This window comes from Rattus norvegicus, chromosome 4, assembly GCF_021556685.1.
Source record: "Rattus norvegicus strain SHRSP/BbbUtx chromosome 4, alternate assembly SHRSP_T2T, whole genome shotgun sequence".
Classification (NCBI taxonomy): Eukaryota; Metazoa; Chordata; class Mammalia; order Rodentia; family Muridae; genus Rattus; species Rattus norvegicus.
The window spans coordinates 97,698,427-97,718,878 of NC_141537.1; the positions used below are offsets into that span (position 1 = coordinate 97,698,427).

General features: G+C 39.9%; 1 protein-coding gene across 2 annotated transcripts in view; it reads right to left on the reverse strand.

Moving 5' to 3' along the window:
* Positions 1-8,798, reverse strand: part of Il23r (interleukin 23 receptor) — a 93,519-nt gene extending 84,721 nt beyond the window's left edge. The window contains exons 1-3 of one of the 2 annotated variants that reach the window (XR_015685834.1): positions 8,707-8,798; positions 7,171-7,273; positions 1,654-1,950 (exon numbers count right to left, since the gene is read on the reverse strand). Coding sequence is in view for 1 of the 2 variants with exons in the window: in NM_001431922.1 (NP_001418851.1) it covers positions 1,654-1,950; positions 7,171-7,273; positions 8,707-8,718 (412 nt within the window). In the remaining variant the exon portion in view is untranslated. The remainder of the gene's footprint in view (positions 1-1,653; positions 1,951-7,170; positions 7,274-8,706) is intronic. The other variant, NM_001431922.1, reaches the window with a different exon arrangement.
* Between the last annotated feature and the right edge of the window lie 11,654 nt (positions 8,799-20,452).

A 20,452-nucleotide genomic window follows, 5' to 3' on the forward strand; every position in this document is an offset into this window, starting at 1 on the left:
AACCAAGGAAGAAGCAAGAACTTCATATAATATTATCATAAGTATGGGGGAAGGGAGCTCTTCTGACCTTTGAGCCCCAATGGCAAAATTGTACTGGAGAATGACTCTCTGCTTTAAAACAGTGAAAATTGGACAGGAAATGGCTCAGTTAGTGAGAAAAGTGTTTGCTGTGCAATCATGGGTTCCTCCCTGGTGTCCACATAACATGCCTGGCATTGTGCCATAAACTTGTAATCCTAGCAACAGGAGGATTCCTAAGGTTCACTGGCCAGCCAGACTAATTGGTGAGCTTCTGGTCACAGTATGAGGCCAGGTATTTAAAAAAACAAGGTGAAAGACTCTCTCAGAATAATCTCAAAGTTTTATCTCGGGCCTCTGCCCAAGCGTGTGCGCACATGCGCGCGCGCGCGCGCGCACACACACACACACACACACACACACACACACACACACACACATACCCCAACAGACATAATCACAGGTACATATACATAAAAGAAACAAAACGTCCATAGATATTTGTACAAATCAGTACAGGAACTTACACGTCTTCAGAATATTGTGAATACAAACTGATTTAGAATGTGTTGAGATTGATTTGAGTAAAGTTTTTCTTAATAATGACAGTAATGGTAATTCATAACAGGGGCTATAAGATAAGAAACAGGAGATTGTACGAGACTCCCATATGTATGTTTAGTTATTTGTTTATTGAAATAGAATCTCTCTGTGTAACCTGGCTGGTCTGGAATCCCTGATATAGAACAGGCTAGCCTTGAACTCCCATGTGCTGGGATCAAAGGCAGAGACCACCATACCATCTGGAGAATCTCCCTATATTTTATCAAAACATGCATTTATAAGGACTTAACACTAACATATTTTAAAGTTTTTAATATATATTCAAATAAATTATTGAAATAGAGTGCTTATAGGTTCTCTTATTCCACAAAATGAAGGTTGAGGTCAGATAAGCAAATTCCCCAAGATTACTCACTGGGACCGTAATAGTGAGAACACAGAAGTAGTTTTGAAATGCACTCTGAGTCTTAGCTTCAAAAATCTAATAGGATCAGCCAAACATTAATGGTATTGATTTGGCAAATAGACACACAAAAGCCAAATAAAAACCAGATGAAAGAGTATCATTTAAACTTTTTGTTGTGGTCGAGGCTCGAGTTGACCGGGAATTCACTATCTTCCTTCCTCTTCATTCAGAGTGCTGGATTATGGGTATATACTGGCATTCTTAGCTAAGAGCAGTATCTCAGCTAAAGCGCGGCTGCCTTTCACATAGACTGTGTTCATTCAGACTAGTGGGGGAAAATTGTTCTCTGGGGACATTTGCCATATTTAAAATTTTTGATGTTCATATCAAACCTCCATACTTCTGTCTTCTTTTGAAAACTCAGCAGATCAAGGCACACTGAGTCCCAAGGGGTGGTGGCTGTCCCAGTGAGCCATGATCATTTTTCTCTGTACAAGCCTCACCAGTCCCTATAATTCATATTTCACCAACATGACTCTGTAGACATTTGGGTTGAGCCCCACTTTTAAACCAATCTGATACATAAACTCTATTGATTTGCCTCCATTTTTATGTAAAAGCCCAGCAGCTATCAGTTAACCATTAGGATACTCTGTAGTACTTACATCCAGAGGAAATGTCTTTCCCACAAATGAGTGTCTCTTGAAAACGCCCAGGACATTCAGCAGTGCAATACATAGAGGCATGAGGTTCCGAAAAGCCTTTATACCAAACTCGAGCTGTTGTTCTATTAATCCTTGTGATATGAAATCTTTCTTTGAAGCCATTTTTATAAAAGTGAAGATTCCTTGGTCGGCAGTTCTTAAGAGCTTCTTGGCAATATACAGAAACATTCATACCCATCTGAAAAATTTCACCAGGCTCAACCCACATATTACCAGAGCAGTTTATAGTTGCAATTCCTGGAAACAAACACACGAAATAATCAATTGTATGTAAAATATTGTAATAAGTTTAGAAGAATATGCTACTGCATGTAAAACTCATTCTTTCAATAAGTAGACAATAACTGACAAACTGCTGTATGTTTTCAATCATGTTTCCACTGATGGCCAGTGGCAGGATGTAACCTTTGAACTTTGCTCATTGTTAGAGAGCAAATATGATTTCCTTTTCTACTTTAAGGTAGAAAATGGAGGCATTATGAAGAGACAGCACTTTTTCAAAGACGAGACTCAAAATAATACTGGTCATGGCAGGGTCCAATTCCATTCTCTTGATACTCAATCATTCTCGGTGGTCTTGATATTCAACCAATCTCTTGTGGTTTGTGGGGATGGGGAATGTTTTTTTTTTTTTGTTTGTTTGTTTGAGATAAAATCTACTTCTATCATCATAGTGTGACTATCTTGATGGCTTTACTCTTGCAACGACAATAAGAGAATACTTAATAGCCACATAAAATTCAACACTAACTGAACAGTATAGAGGATACGAGATGCATTGTTGAGTTGAAATGCAAGTTGTAAAACAAAAGATGATTTTATAAAAGCTCAGCATTGGAAAGGAGCAAATAATGGGTGAATCAATGAGAAATACAGGAAGTTGTTAGCAACACTAATTTTCATGTTAATATTTTTATTTTAAATTGCATATGTCTGAGACTCAAACACTATCCAGTGAGTGTGTTACTTTCACTACACAACTAACTCAAAACTCAGTAGCAGTGCTTGCCTTGAGATAGAGTCCCACCGGCCTCTCCTAACATTAAAGTCATTTATATAAAGTCAAATGGAATGAAATATTAATAAAATAAAATCTTACCTAGAGACCGGAAGAGCTTGAAGGGGCTCGAGACCCCATATGAACAACAATGCCAACCAACCAGAGCTTCCAGGGACTAAGCCACTACCCAAAAACTATACATGGACTGACCCTAGACTCTAACCTCATAGGTAGCAATGAATAGCCTAGTAAGAGCACCAGTGGAAGGGGAAGCCCTTGGTCCTGCTAAGACTGAACCCCCAGTGAACGTGATTGTTGGGGAGAGGGCGGTAATGGGGGGAGGGTGAGGGGAACACCCATATAGGAGGGGAGTGGGAGGGGCTAGGGGGATGTTGGCCCGGAAACCCGGAAAGGGAATAACATTTGAAATTTTTTTTTTTTTTTTGGAGCTGGGGACAGGGCCTTGTGCTTGCTAGGCAAGCGCTCTACCACTGAGCTAAATCCCCAACCAACATTTGAAATGTAAATAAGAAATATTCAAGTTAATAAAGAAAAAGAGGAAAAAAAAAAAAACCAAAAAAACGAAACAAACCAAAAAAATTTTACCTAGAAAAAAACTCTACAAGTTTTATGAAATTTGTTTTAGCTTTTCATGGAAATACTTGTATTAAAATATATTTACACCTAATTAAAATAAGAATAGATAAGTATTTGATTTTTAAAAAGGCCTTCATCTTTGGAGTACAAAACTTAAAGAGCTGGCTTATTGAGTATATAGTTTATGATTTATTTTTGTTTAAGTAACAGTTACACATACATTAAAATATTTAAATGGGGAAATAGTAGTAAAATAATTACAACATCAATAGGAATAGAACCAGATGCTGAGTCCTACTTGGCCATGTGTAAGGGACACTGTGACTTGGTTTCCTGCCCCTAGAACAGAGCCAGCAGGACGTGGACCTCCATGAGTGTTGATGGTTGCTGTGCATGTAAAGTTTGCTGGTAAAATAGTATACATGTCTTCATGTTCCTCTTTCGAGGAATGCCCTCTTTGCCAAGGTTAATGACTCAATGATAGTCAGAGACATCACAAGTCCAGGGGCAAGGGTGTGTCTATATCTCAGCAAAATGGTAGAATGTTGTGACCTTCAGGACAACCTTTAAGGCTGGGGAAAGAATGCTGAAAATATGAGTTCAAATATATATGATTTCTCAACTCTGTAAAATATAAGGATGCAATATGAATTGTATAAGGAGCTTCATAGATTTAAAGGCGAAGCAACTGTACTATGAGCCAGCTTATCAGAAAGATACAAAGGAAGGAGATAAAGAGATTTAGAGAGTGGTGACCACAAGGCAAGATGCCACCCAGTTGAGTTTTTTTGTTTAAGTTTACAAAGATAGATTTATTCCTGAGTTCAAGGTTAGCCTGGGACAGCACTAATTTAAATATGGTAATGTCAGGGCAGGGCCCCACTCAGCTATCTTATTGACTATGCTGGTGATTGCTGAATCTTTCTAAGAATCAAGGGGTTGGGGCTGTAGGATGCTATCACCTGGCTGTGTGAGCTGGGGCTGTGTGTAACCTGGTGTTAATACTTGCCTGACTGTGAGGCCCTGGGGTAGATCCTTATTAATAAAAAGAGTAGAAAATAAAATGTGAAAATCTTACCAGCTCATGGCTGATTCATGGGATAATCAAAAAAGAATCTGGGGTTAAGATTGAACTGATATGTCAATAAAAGACTGGGCTTTCGGTCTGTAAGAGATGAGCCATCCAGAGAGTTTTTAGAATAGCAAAAGAAAACCAGTAGAACAGAACACAGAGAATGATCTGACAAGCTGTCTTCTCAAGCAGAACATACAGAGAGAGAGAGAGGGGGGGAGGGGGGAGGGAGAGAGAGAGAGAGAGAGAAATCTGCAAAGCCATCTTGGACCCATGATTTGACTTTGAGTCATTTGTTTTGCTGCTCCCAGACACCCTGCTCTCAAGAACTCCTCTCCAGACTAAGGCTGGTCCTTGGGAACCAGAAACATGCTCTTGTAAACCCAGGACTCAAGAGACTGAGGGAAGAGGACCTCGAGTTGTAATCTTGTGCTACATAGATTATAACTTTTAAGCTAGCCTGGAATAGACAATAAGAAATGAGAGGGTGAGATGGCTACCAAGCCTGAGGACATGAGTTTGATCCTTGGAACCCACATGGTAAAAAGAGAGAGAGAGGAGCACATTGTCCTCTGATCTTTCCCTTGTGCCATGACTCACACTCTGTTCCACAAACAGATAAATCAATGTGAAAAAATACTTAAAAAGAAATAGACGTGTCAGGTCATGGTAGCATATGCTTATAATCCTAGCATTTGGGCAACTGAAGCAGGAGGGTAGAGATTTTAAAGTCAGTTTGTGTTATACAGCAAGTTCAAGGCTCATGTGCAAAATGTAACTTGGTCTTAGAAAAACAAGCAAAGGAAGAATATGGGGATGAAAGAGGAAATGGACAGAGGAGGAAGGTAAATGGGGGCAACCCTGAGTAGATCAGCATGAGTCATCTGTAAAGATGGCAGACAGATTTGTGAAGTACTCTTTCTCTTTTTAAAGGAAATACCTGGCTATTTTAAATAAGTTTGATAATTCAAATATAGACAAAACATAATTCCATGACTCATTGTGAAACCATTTTTAGAATATATAGAAAAGAATCAAAAGATTTGATCACATGTCCTGAGTTTTAGAAATGACTTTTCAGAACATAGTGAAGGCAAGTTGGTGATCAGGGAGAGGCAAACACAGATTATAAAAGAGTAGATCATGTTAACTTGTTACTTCTGTCTTTTGTTCTGTCTTTCTTTTTTAGATAGGATCTCACGTTGTAGCCTATGCTGGTTTTGAACTCACTTCCATTCTAGTGCCTCAGTCTCCTGCATGATGATAATATATACATGAACTACTTGGCCAGCTAACTGAATTTCTTAACATACAGTTATTAGATTGGTTAGAAGTGTTTAACTCATTGTTGAAATGTGCAGTGCACTTTGAAAAAATACTTGTAAAGCTTTTTGCTTATTTAAGGATTAATTTTCTGGCAGAATAGTTTTGCTGTTTGTACCAGGCTGTCCTCAACCTCATTCTGAAGCCCACTCTAGCCTCAAATTTGCAGCAGTTCTCTTATCTTGGCCTCTTGAGAGTCAGGATTAAAATGTGTGCCTCTGCACTTGGCCAGTAAAGCTATTGAAATGTATTAACACCATCCTAGTGAAAACTTGGACAGATGTCACTTGTATTCTATTAAAATAGTCATTGCAGAGTGAACAACAGTTCTAGACACTGTCTAACACCATGTCCTATCACAGTCTAGACACTGTCTAACACCATGTCCTATCATAGTCTAACTGTCTAACACCATGTCCTATCACAGTCTAGACACTGTCTAACACCATGTCCTATCACAGTCTAGACACTGTCTAACACCATGTCCTATCACAGTCTAGATACTGTCTAACACCATGTCCTATCACAGTCTAGACACCGTCTAATACCATATCTTACTTCATTTCACGTGTACTCATCATTTGGACGCATAAACAGTCAAGCAAATGGCATCTTTTCTCCTAAACCTTGTGGAAAAGCTGTTAATCTGACTCTGAAGTGTTCAGTTATCTCGCTGAAAGATTTTACATCTACATCTATAGCTCCAACATAATTGTGTCCCTGCCTAGAGATGAGCATTATAGTCAATATGATCCCAAGAAAGAATGACTTACAAATTTGTCAAGCATTTCACATTTAACTACAGCAGCAGCAGCAGCAAAAAGAAAAAAGGGAAGAAAGAGAAAGAAAGAAAGTAAACACGTTTGTTACTATTTTGAATCACCTAGTCTGAAAAATGTCACTGACTCTTCAGAACGCTGTGTTGATACTTTCTGTCTTCTGTTATCTGTACCCTTGCCCAGGAGACAGCTGCTCCCAACCATACCCGTCCTTGAACTTCTGCGGTGTCAAAGAAACTTGTTTTACTGAAGGTTTTGTGAGTTATAAGACAGAAATAACAACAGCAAAACAATGGCGTTTAACAGGGACTGAAAGCTAATAGAGAGCTTGTTGTAATCATCAATGAGTAATTCTCAGAACTGAAGTGAATACAAGTTTTGGCTGAGTTACTTAACAGTAATGATAATCCCAAAATAGAACATTTCAACTCAAGATGGTGTCTTTTGTGGAAACATTCATGTATGACAGAAGAGTGCCCATTTGGGTATCTGGGGGATGGGGGGAGAACAACCTGCATTTGAAAGGAAGTTGGGTTATTTTTAGTTTGTTTCATTCCATATTAATTTTTTTCAGTTTAATAACTTTTGTATTTTCCAGATATTATGATATAATGGCTTGAAAAGGATAACAATTCAATGTTCTATTTGTTAAATAAAAATTTAGGCAGATATATAAGATACTATACCTCCATGACCCCATCTGAAGAGCGCATAAAGGGCTATTACCACGTGCAACTGAAGTGCGACGTGACTCATGTCCCAAATGTAGTAGAAACCTCTCATTTCTCTCTGGAAAAAGATGAAAAATATTTATATTTATATTGTAACATTTTACAGAGATGATGAGCATTACCTTCCTCATAATTATTTTCTTTAATGGGATCCTTTCATTCAGAAGAACAGAAACAGGGCAGACAGAGGCTGCATTCTCTAAGGAAGTTCATCAAAAGGCAGTTAAACAGAGCATAAAGGTAGAATGTCTGCCTTCCAGCCTCAAGGCAGATTAACTTCGGAGGTCACTAGACCCCTGTTAAAATGCAGTTCCTGCTGTTCTATTGTCATTCATCAGGCAGTTCCTTTCCCTGCTATAACTTCAGTTAATGTCTGACTGGTTCATACCCATCATTATCTGGAAGACCAGTTTTTGATGAAAAAAAGTTGGGAAAAGCAGAACATTTCAGACGTCCTAAAGATAAGTGGGTAGAAAGTGAGGAAAACTGGAATAAGGCAAAGGCATGTACTATGAAAAGTCAAACCTACAGGGAGCCCTTTTTTTTTTTTTTTTTTTTTTGGTTCTTTTTTTCGGAGCTGGGGACCGAACCCAGGGCCTTGCGCTTCCTAGGCAAGCGCTCTACCACTGAGCCAAATCCCCAACCCCAAAAGTGAAGTTTGGAGAAGGCATTGAGGACTTGTGGACCTGCCGCTCTTTTTTTTTTTTTTTTTTTTTTTTTTTCCATGTATAGTCTTTAGGTAGTGGCTTAGTCCCTGGAAGCTCTGGTTGCTTGGCATTGTTGTACATATGGGGTCTCGAGCTCCTTCAAGCTCTTCCAGTTCTTTCTCTGATTCCTTCAACGGGGGTCCTATTCTCAGTTCAGTGGTTTGCTGCTGGCATTCGCCTCTGTATTTGCTGTATTCTGGCTGTGTCTCTCAGGAGCGATCTACATCCGGGCTCCCTGCACTTCTTGGATGAAGCAAAGAAGTGCAGGGAGCCCTTTTATCTCTAGGCCTCAGAAGAGACACGCGATGGAAATACTGTCGACACTGTCCCCAGCTTACACTGGGAGCCTTGCTTTCCATTCATCAGTCTAGTTGTAGAATAAGTCAGTTACTCAATAATAGTTATTATTATTATTACTTTGGTCAACTTAGTTAAGCCCCGTTTTCATATTAAAGAACTTCAAAACACAACTCATGGCTCATCAAATATCATAAACCACACGATTATACTGTTGTGGCTTATGAATATGGAGAACCCTTTCTTAATTTGTGACAGCATATTTCTCTGTAAGAGGTTGTAGAATTGCCTCACCAGAAGTCGACTGCTCACCAGAGAGGCCAGCAGCAAAAGAGGTATGATGGCTGGCAGTCCGAGAGACTCATCGTTCATCAGTGGCATTACGTGAGAAAATCACAGAAATCATAAAAGAAAGCAATTTGGCCTGCTTATTTCCAAAGAAAAGCACAGCCGTCTCCAAGTATTTCAGGAATTAGGGTCTCCTTACCTCTCTTCTCATTTCTTTGCATTACTTTCTCTCTTCAGAATCAAGCAGCTGCCCTCCTGGCTGTGCTTCTTTCCCACTGCCTGCCTGTCAGCATTTGCTTCAGATTTTTTACCTATGAGGCAAGTGGAAACGTCAGCAGAGCCCTGACCTACATTTCCATTTCTTGAAGAGGAACTCTGTGTCCATTTCATAATGACTAGTTGTCATGTCACTGTTTGGAAAAACCCAGATTACTGAAAGTGAACTGTCTCGTCAGTGCTTTTTTTTTTTCTTCTTCTTGCCTTAATTGAAAATAGTGTCTTATGCAAAAAGTCAAATAGCTCAATGAAGGTCACTCACATTTTTAATTTCTGCATGTTCAAGGTCAGCCTGGTCTACAGGAGTTCTAGGCCAGTGTGTGGTTTGATTATGTTTGGCCCATGGGAAGTGGCACCCTTAGGAAGTATGGCCTTGTTGGATGGAATAAGTGTGGCCTTGTTGGAGGAAGTGTTTCACTCCATAGGCGGGCTTTGAGGATTCTATTGTTCAAGTTCCATCCAGAACAGAAAAGAGTCTGTTCCTGGTTGCCTTCGAATCAGAATGTAGACCTTTCAGCTCCTCTAGCACCATGTCTGCCTGCAGGCTATCATGCTTTCTGCCATGATGATAATAGATTGAATCATTGAAACTGTAAGCCAGCCCAGTGAAATGTTGTTCTCTTTAAGAGTCGCCTTAGTCATGGTGTCTCTTCACATCAATGAAACCCTAACTAAGACAGCCAGCTAGGGCTACATAGTGAGATCTGGTAGCCACACAAAAACATTTTAAAAAATAAGATGTTAGTTTATGCAGGAGGTGATTTTTGTACCTGCAACATACACTGAAGTAAGAGAGAAAATAGCGAGTGCTAGAGGAGCATCAGAGAGAATCCTCCAGCTCCTCCGCAGGTCATGGTAACCTGAGGTAACTAAGGAGGCAGTAGCACCACTCTCTCCTGTCAGCCTCATTTTCCAACCCTACACTGAGGCTTAACTCAGACACTGTGCTTTCCCAGCCAGAAGTGAAAGGTTCTCCACGTCAGTGTTCCTCCTCTTTCTGGAGGGCTAATGGTGGGTGAAGAACAACAAATTTTAGCTTGCAAAAATCCCATACAAAGAAAAATAGACTTGAGCAAGAAGCATCAGTTGGGGACAGAGGGATGGCTCAGTGGGCACTGACTGCTTTTCCAGAGTCCTGAGTTCAATTCCCAGCAACCACATGGTAGCTCATGGACATCTGCAATGGGATCTGATGCCCTCTTCTGGTGTGTCTGAAGACAGCTACAGTATAGTCCTATACATAAAATAAATATATCTTTTAATGAAATCATCAGTTTAGAGCTGAGGAGATGGTTTAGTAGGTAAAATGCTTGCCATGACTCCGTTTACAGCTCATTTTTTGATATGTATAATTATATTTATTAAGAAATGTTACTTTAAATCTCAATGTCTGGGAGGCTGAGAATTTCTATTTCAAGGACAGTTGGGCATATATTTAAAATGTTTAAATATAGTGTGGGGAAAAAGACCCTGTCTCAAAAGTAAAAGAGGCCTTGTGTCTAGAAATGTGGTTTAGTTGTTAATAGTGCTTGATGAGGACCCAGAGGACCCATGTTCAGTTTCTAGTACCCACATAGTGTGTGAACACTTAAAACGCAGCTGTACTCAGACTCATTCTAGGCAGTGAAATTGTGATTTTTCATGGGAAAATGTGGCCATTGAGATTTTTATAAAAGCCTCACAGGAAAATATGAATGTATTATGAATGCATTGCATCTTTGAAAACCAAGCAGAAGAAATAACTATTATTCAGGATTTAATGATTGTTGCAACCAACCTCGACCAGCAAGGAGGACACGACCAGAGGAGATCTTCTTCAAGCAGTTTATTCAGGAACCTTGATACAATCTTCTACCCCGGGGAACGCCCTACATCAGCTTAAGTACCCAACGCCAACCAACCCCAACATGCCACGTGGGTCATGCAGACAGGCTGTCACTATGCGGAAGCTAGCAGGCCAGGCAGGCATAGCCAAATAAGGACTTGTTTACTACAAGGAGCGCTCACCGTCGGGAGGGTGGAAGGCAGAAACCAGCGCCATCTTTGAGGCGCGGCACGTCGCAGCTCCCTACAAATGATTAGTTATGGTCTTACACATTTTACTTATGGAGTGCAAGTGATGGTGTCTAAGGATCTTTAAGTCACTTCTCCAAGGAGAGGGAATAGTGAACTTCAACTGGAAAGTATGTCAGTGGAGGGGGAGAATGATGGCTCATGCCTGTCATTCTAGCTGTTAAATGTCTGATGCAGGAGGATCATGAGTTTGAGGCCAGTCTGAGATATATACCAACGTTGTTCCTGTCCCTTCTGCCCTACTTAAAACAAAAACAAAACAAAAGAAAACAAAACAAAACCCGTCAAGTCACTAGCAGCCTGAAATCAGTGTTGTATTCCTGGCTAAATAGAGAGAGAGAGAGAGAGAGAGAGAGAGAGAGAGCGCAAATATTGCTAAGAAATGGCATTATCCGGGCTGGAGAGATGGCTCAGCGGTTAAGAGCACTCGACTGCTCTTCCAGAGGTCCTGAGTTCAATTCCCAGCAACCACATGGTGGCTCACAACCATCTGTAAAGAGATCCGATGCCCTCTTCTGGTGTATGTGAAGACAGCTACAGTGTACTTATATATAATAAATGAATAAATCTTTAAAAAAAAAAAAGAAATGGCATTATCCAATGGCATTTTAGAAGATGATATGGATGACTATATCAAGAACTGATTAATGATGAAGTGAACTTTCATGGAGGCTGGGCTACTGAGATTCGACTTTGGCCAGAAGAATAAAAGCAGTCAGAATTCAGAGAGTTATGTGGAAATGTGCAGGAATGGGTGAAACTATCCAGTTTCCCTGAGAATCATCATATTGTTATTACCAGGCTATAGAAAGTTGTTTGGGCTGCTATAGTCTCACGGATATTCTTTTGTTGTTCATGCTGACTTTGAACTAGGTTTCATGGTACAGGCATCCCTCTTTCAACTGATCTTTCTGCTACCCCACCATCATCCAGAGGTAAGCATTCAGCATCAACTTTTTCCTTTACCAATGCTGTACAGCTCACTGTCTGAATCTGCCTACTTTCAACACTGGAAATTCTGAATTGTTAAGAAGCATGCAGACTAAGTGACACAGATATTTTTTAAGAAGGAAACAAACTATTTTTGATTAATTTATACAAAATATTGAAGCAGGGTTAGGAGTGCTTACCCAGCATATGTAGGCTCTGGGTTCATTGCTAGCAGCTCAAAATTTCTTTGAGTTAACTTTCCCTAATTTTATGGCTTATTTATAAGTTTTAATTAACCCACAGTTCTTTTACTCATCCTTCAAGTAAGTGAGGAGCTATCTTATCATATTAGTTATTGCAACACTGAAGATTTTCTGAGGAGAAAGAGCTATAAATTGGCTTATTGGAAAGATAATACCATTCTGTACTGGCTGGATTTATGTGTCAATTTGACACATGCTGAAGTTATCACAGAGAAAGGAATCTCAGTTGAGGAAATGCCTCCATAAGTCCCAGCTGTAAGACATTTTCTCAACTAGTGATCAGTGCGGGAGGACCCAGCCCATTGAGGGTGGTGCTATCCTTGAACAGGTAGTCTTGTGTTCTATAAGAGATCAAGCTGAGCAAGCCAGGGGAAGCAAACCAGTAAGAAACATCCCTCCATGGCCTCTGCATCAGCTTTGGCTTCCTGACCTGCTTGAGTTTCAGTGCTGACTTCCTTTGGTGATGAACAGCAATGTGGAAGTGTAAGCTGAATAAATCCTTTCCTCCTCAACTTGCTTCTTGGTCATGATGTTTGTGCAGGAATAGAAACCCTGACTAAGACACACTCCCAAGAAGTGGCTCATGGGTCAGCTTCAGACACCTGAGTTGTGCTTAGCTCTGTTAGAGGGAAACAAACACAAGATTCATTCACCCCATTTCCTGTGAGATGTGCACTAAAGGTCCACTTGAATGCCCAAGACATTTAAGCACTTTAAGATACAGAGATGAACTAAATTTATGAGTGGGAAATATAAAATTGTACAACTGCCTTCAAATTTAAGCCAACTCTTCTAAATTTTTATATAAAAATCAGAAATTGTGCTCCTTGGTATTTACCCAAAAAGGATAAAAACAAGAAGCACACAGGATCCAGACTATGGGAATTTGTGATATTATTCATATTTACTCAAACTTGGACAAGACCAGTATTTCTTTAATGTGAATGAATAAATTATGGTACATACCCATGATAGAATATTATTCAGTGTTGAAAAAAAAACTGTTGTGTCATCGAATGTCAGGGCAGAAGCTTAAATAAATGCTGCTAGGTGAAAGAGGCCAGTTTCTTCCTTCCTTCCTTTCTTTCTTCTCTTCCTCTCTTTCTTTCTTTCTCCCTTTCTTTCTTTCTTTCTTTCTTTCTTTCTTTCTTTCTTTCTTTCTTTCTTTCTTTCTTTCCTCTTACATAGTATTTTTTTAAAAAACTTATTTATTTTATTTATATGAGTACATTGTAGCTGTCTTCAGACACACCAGAAGAGGGCATTGGATCCCATTACAGATGGTTTTGAGCCACCATGTGGTTCCTGGGAATTGAACTCAGGACCTCTGGAAGAGCAGTCAGTGCTCTTAACCACTGAGCCATCTCTCCAGCCCAAGAAGCCAGTTTCAAAGGAATTATAATGTATAATTTCCTACTGCATGGTGATACAGAATATAAAAAAATTAGAGAACTGAAAAACAAATAAAACAAAACACTGAAAAATATTCACAGTGGTTATCAGTGGTTAAGTTGAGGGAAGAAAGGATGAATAAGCTAAGCAGAGGATTCATTAATTAAAATTATCTATCTATCATCTATCCATCCATCCATCCATCCACATCCAAATGATGCTCCCCCTCCCAGTTCCTCCTTCACAGCCTCCATCCCCCAGCCCCTCCTCTTCTCCTTTGATAGGTTGGGGTCCTCCTGGGTATCCCCGATCCTGTCACACCAAATCTCTGTCAGATTAGGAGCAGCTTCTTCCCCTTAGACAAAACAAGGCAGCCATAAAGACTGAGCTGCCCGTCTGTCCTGTATGTACCTGGGGCTTCTTTCCAGCCCTGTGTGTTCTTTGGTTGGTGGCTCAGACTCTGGGAGCTCCTAGGGTCCAGGTTTTTGGCTTTGGTGGTCTTTCTGTGGAGTTCATATCTACTTCAGGTCATTCAATCCTTCCCCCAGCTCTTCCATAAGTGTCCCCAAACTCCATCTAATGTTTGGCTGTGGTATCTACATCTGTCTCAGTCAGCTGCTGGGTGAAGCCTCTCAGAAGCCTCAGAAAACAGTTATTCTAGGTTCCTGTGTGCAAGCTAACAGAGTATCCTTATGTCAGGGATTGGTGCTGGCCCACGGGATAGATTTCTAGTTGGGCCGGTTATTGATTGACTTTTCCTATGGTCTCTAAGCAGAGGATTTTTAAGTGAAACTACACTGAATAACACTCCAATAATGATATCATATCATTCTATATTTCTTTAAACCCAAGAGAATGCACATCACCTTATCATCAACCAGGACTCTGTATGATAATGACATGTCTCTGTAGTCTTATCAATTCTAATAAATGTGTCTCTCTGATAAAGGTGTGGAAACATTGTGCATGAGAAATCTATGTAATGTTTTCTATAAAACAGCATGCTCTAAGAGTAATAATAAAATAAAAACAACAAACCAAGAATTATAGGGGAAAGCAGGCTTAGCCCAGGCAGTGACACACATAGGTGCTGAGGAGCAGGTGAAATTAATTGGGGGCAATTTTGGAGTTTGATATCCCTAAGCATGAGGTCATCAGGTAGATTAGTTTGCTTTGAGGTTCAGTGCTGTAGACTCCATGAACTCTGAAGCTCAAGCAGACATCCTGCTATTTATAGAGCCATCCCTCCAAATGAGTGATGAATGCTTAGTGGATTTTGAAAGTACATCAGGTCAACCTAAGGAGATTTCCGTGCTCTGGCTTCTTTCCTTTGCACCTATTGCACTTGGAAGACACCTCCGCTAGAATATCAGCCGTCATCTCCAGTATATCCAGAGACTGGGAGAATATATCCCTCCCATGGACTGCAGAACTAAATGTGGCCAGCAGAGGCCACTGTTGTGCAAACAAAATAAACTACTGGACCAAAGGCAGGTTTTTTTTTTTTTTTATTAACTTGAGTATTTCTTATATACATTTCAAGTGTTATTCCCTTTCCCGGTTTCCGGACAAACATCCCCCTCCCCCCTCCCCTTCCTTATGGGTGTTCCCCTCCCAACTCTCCCCCCATTGCCACCCTCCCCGCATAGTCTAGTTCACTGGGGGTTCAGTCTTAGCAGGACCCAGGGCTTCCCCTTCCACTGGTGCTCTTACTAGGATATTCATTGCTACCTATGGGGACAGAGTCCAGGGTCAGTCCATGTATAGTCTTTAGGTAGTGGCTTAGTCCCTGGAAGCTCTGGTTGCTTGACATTGTTGTACTTTTGGGGTCTCGAGCACCTTCAAGCTCTTCCAGTTCTTTCTCTGATTCCTTCAATAGGGGACCTATTCTCAGTTCAGTGGTTTGCTGCTGGCATTCGCCTCTGTATTTGCTGTATTCTGGCTGTGTCTCTCAGGAGCGATCTACATCCGGCTCCTGTCGGTCTGCAATTCTTTGCTTCATCCATCTTGTCTAATAGGGTGGCTGTATATGTATGGGCCACCTGTGGGGCAGGCTCTGAATGGGTGTTCCTTCAGTCTCTGTTTTAATCTTTGCCTCTCCCTTCCCTGCCAAGGGTATTCTTTTTCCTCATTTAAAGAAGGAGTGAAGCATTCACATTTTGATCATCCGTCTTGAGTTTCGTTTGTTCTAGGGATCTAGGGTAATTCAAGCATTTGGGCTAATAGCCACTTATCAATGAGTGCATACCATGTATGTCTTTCTGTGAGTGGGTTAGCTCACTCAGGATGATATTTTCCAGTTCCAACCATTTGCCTATGAATTTCATAAACTCGTTGTTTTTGATAGCTGAGTAATATTCCATTGTGTAGATGTACCACATTTTCTGTATCCATTCCTCTGTTGAAGGGCATCTGGGTTCTTTCCAGTTTCTGGCTATTATAAATAAGGCTGCGATGAACATAGTGGAGCACGTGTCTCTTTTATATGTTGAGGCATCTTTTGGGTATATGCCCAAGAGAGGTATGGCTGGATCCTCAGGCAGTTCAATGTCCAATTTTCTGAGGAACCTCCAGACTGATTTCCAGAATGGTTTTACCAGTCTGCAATCCCACCAACAATGGAGGAGTGTTCCTCTTTCTCCACATCCTCGCCAGCATCTGCTGTCACCTGAGTTTTTGATCTTAGCCATTCTCACTGGTGTGAGGTGAAATCTCAGGGTTGTTTTGATTTGCATTTCCCTTATGACTAAAGATGTTGAACATTTCTTTAGGTGTTTCTCAGCCATTCGGCATTCCTCAGCTGTGAATTCTTTGTTTAGCTCTGAACCCCATTTTTTAATAGGGTTATTTGTTTCCCTGCGGTCTAACTTCTTGAGTTCTTTGTATATTTTGGATATAAGGCCACTATCTGTTATAGGATTGGTAAAGATCTTTTCCCAATCTGTTGGTTGCCGTTTTGTCCTAACCACAGTGTCCTTTGCCTTACAGAAGCTTTGCAGTTTTATGAGATCCCATTTGTCGATTCTTGATCTTAGAGCATAAGCCATTGGTGTTTTGTTCAGGAAATTTTTTCCAGTGCCCATGTGTTCCAGATGCTTCCCTAGTTTTTCTTCTATTAGTTTGAGTGTGTCTGGTTTGATGTGGAGGTCCTTGATCCACTTGGACTTAAGCTTTGTACAGGGTGATAAGCATGGATCGATCTGCATTCTTCTACATGTTGCCCTCCAGTTGAACCAGCACCATTTGCTGAAAATGCTATCTTTTTTCCATTGGATGGTTTTGGCTCCTTTGTCAAAAATCAGGTGACCATAGGTGTGTGGGTTCATTTCTGGGTCTTCAATTCTATTCCATTGGTCTATCTGTCTGTCTCTGTACCAATACCATGCAGTTTTTATCACTATTGCTCTGTAATACTGCTTGAGTTCAGGGATAGTGATTCCCCCTGAAGTTCTTTTATTGTTGAGGATAGCTTTAGCTATCCTGGGTTTTTTGTTATTCCAGATGAATTTGCAAATTGTTCTGTCTAACTCTTTGAAGAATTGGATTGGTATTTTGATGGGGATTGCATTGAATCTGTAGATTGCTTTTGGTAAAATGGCCATTTTTACTATATTAATCCTGCCAATCCATGAGCATGGGAGATCTTTCCATCTTCTGAGGTCTTCTTCAATTTCTTTCCTCAGTGTCTTGAAGTTCTTATTGTACAGATCTTTTACTTGCTTGGTTAAAGTCACACCGAGGTACTTTATATTATTTGGGTCTATTATGAAGGGTGTCGTTTCCCTAATTTCTTTCTCGGCTTGTTTCTCTTTTGTATAGAGGAAGGCAACTGATTTATTTGAGTTAATTTTATACCCAGCCACTTTGCTGAAGTTGTTTATCAGCTTTAGTAGTTCTCTGGTGGAACTTTTGGGATCACTTAAATATACTATCATGTCGTCTGCAAATAGTGATATTTTGACCTCTTCTTTTCCGATCTGTATCCCCTTGATCTCCTTTTGTTGTCTGATTGCTCTGGCTAGAACTTCAAGAACTATATTGAATAAGTAGGGAGAGAGTGGGCAGCCTTGTCTAGTCCCTGATTTTAGTGGGATTGCTTCAAGTTTCTCTCCATTTAGTTTAATGTTAGCAACTGGTTTGCTGTATATGGCTTTTACTATGTTTAGGTATGGGCCTTGAATACCTATTCTTTCCAGGACTTTTATCATGAAGGGGTGTTGAATTTTGTCAAATGCTTTCTCAGCATCTAATGAAATGATCATGTGGTTCTGTTCTTTCAGTTTGTTTATATGATGGATCACGTTGATGGTTTTCCTTATATTAAACCATCCCTGCATGCCTGGGATGAAGCCTACTTGATCATGGTGGATGATTGTTTTGATGTGCTCTTGAATTCGGTTTGCCAGAATTTTATTGAGTATTTTTGCGTCGATATTCATAAGGGAAATTGGTCTGAAGTTCTCTTTCTTTGTTGGGTCTTTGTGTGGTTTAGGTATAAGAGTAATTGTGGCTTCATAGAAGGAATTCGGTAGGGCTCCATCTGTTTCAATTTTGTGGAATAGTTTGGATAATATTGGTATAAGGTCTTCTATGAAGGTTTGATAGAATTCTGCACTAAACCCGTCTGGACCTGGGCTCTTTTTGGTTGGGAGACCTTTAATGACTGCTTCTATTTCTTTAGGAGTTATGGGGTTGTTTAACTGGTTTATCTGTTCCTGATTTAACTTCGATACCTGGTATCTGTCTAGGAAATTGTCCATTTCCTGAAGATTTTCAAGTTTTGTTGAATATAGGTTTTTGTAGTAAGATCTGATGATTTTTTGAATTTCCTCTGAATCTGTAGTTATGTCTCCCTTTTCATTTCTGATATTGTTAATTTGGACGCACTCTCTGTGTCCTCTCGTTAGTCTGGCTAAGGGTTTATCTATCTTGTTGATTTTCTCAAAGAACCAACTTTTGGTTCTGTTCATTCTTTCTATGGTCCTTTTTGTTTCTACTTGGTTGATTTCAGCTCTGAGTTTGATTATTTCCTGCCTTCTACTCCTCCTGGGTGTATTTGCTTCTTTTTGTTCTAGAGCTTTTAGGTGTGCTGTCAAGCTGCTGACATATGCTCTTTCCTGTTTCTTTCTGCAGGCACTCAGCGCTATGAGTTTTCCTCTTAGCACAGCTTTCATTGTGTCCCATAAGTTTGGGTATGTTGTACCTTCATTTTCATTAAATTCTAAAAAGTTTTTAATTTCTTTCTTTATTTCTTCCTTGACCAGGTTATCATTGAGTAGGGCATTGTTCAATTTCCACGTATATGTGGGCATTCTTCCCTTATTGTTATTGAAGACCAGTTTTAGGCCGTGGTGGTCCGATAGCACGCATGGGATTATTTCTATCTTTCTGTACCTGTTGAGGCCCGTTTTTTGACCAATTATATGGTCAATTTTGGAGAAAGTACCATGAGGAGCTGAGAAGAAGGTATATCCTTTTGCTTTAGGATAGAATGTTCTATAAATATCCGTTAAGTCCATTTGGCTCATGACTTCTCTTAGTCTGTCTACATCTCTGTTTAATTTCTGTTTCCATGATCTGTCCATTGATGAGAGTGGGGTGTTGAAATCTCCCACTATTATTGTGTGAGGTGCAATGTGTGTTTTGAGCTTTAGTAAGGTTTCTTTTACATATGTAGGTGCCCTTGTATTTGGGGCATAGATATTTAGGATTGAGACTTCATCTTGGTGGATTTTTCCTTTGATGAATATGAAGTGTCCTTCCTTATCTTTTTTGATGACTTTTAGTTGAAAATTGATTTTATTTGATATTAGAATGGCTACTCCAGCTTTCTTCTTCTGACCATTTGCTTGGAAAATTGTTTTCCAGCCTTTCACTCTGAGGTAATGTCTGTCTATGTCTCTGAGGTGTGTTTCCTGTAGGCAGCAGAATGCAGGGTCCTCGTTGCGTATCCAGTTTGTTAATCTATGTCTTTTTATTGGGGAGTTGAGGCCATTGATATTGAGAGATATTAAGGAATAGTGATTATTGCTTCCCGTTATATTCATATTTGGAAGTGAGGTTATGATTGTGTGCTTTCATTCTCTTTGTTTTGTTGCCAAGATGATTAGTTTCTTGCTTCTAGGGTATAGCTTGCCTCCTTATGTTGGGCTTTACCCTTTATTATCCTTTGTAGTGCTGGATTTGTAGAAAGATATTGTGTAAATTTGGTTTTGTCATGGAATATCTTGGTTTCTCCATCTATGTTAATTGAGAGTTTTGCAGGATACAGTAACCTGGGCTGGCATTTGTGTTCTCTTAGGGTCTGTATGACATCTGTCCAGGATCTTCTGGCCTTCATAGTTTCTGGCGAAAAGTCTGGTGTGATTCTGATAGGTCTCCCTTTATATGTTACTTGACCTTTTTCCCTTACTGCTTTTAATATTCTTTCTTTATTTTGTGCGTTTGGTGTTTGGACAATTATGTGACGGGAGGTGTTTCTTTTCTGGTCCAATCTATTTGGAGTTCTGTAGGCTTCTTGTATGCCTATGGGTATCTCTTTTTTTAGGTTAGGGAAGTTTTCTTCTATGATTTTGTTGAAGATATTTACTGGTCCTTTGAGCTGGGAGTCTTCACTCTCTTCTATACCTATTATCCTTAGGTTTGATCTTCTCATTGAGTCCTGGATTTCCTGTATGTTTTGGACCAGTAGCTTTTTCCGCTTTACATTATCTTTGACAGTTGAGTCAATGATTTCTATGGAATCTTCTGCTCCCGAGATTCTCTCTTCCATCTCTTGAATTCTGTTGGTGAAGCTTGTATCTACAGCTCCTTGTCTTTTCTTTTGATTTTCTATGTCCAGGGTTGTTTCCATGTGTTCTTTCTTGATTGCTTCTATTTCCATTTTTAATTCCTTCAACTGTTTGATTGTGTTTTCCTGGAATTCTTTCAGGGATTTTTGCGATTCCTCTCTGTAGGCTTCTACTTGTTCTCTAAGGGAGTTCTTTATGTCTTTCTTGAAGTCCTCCAGCA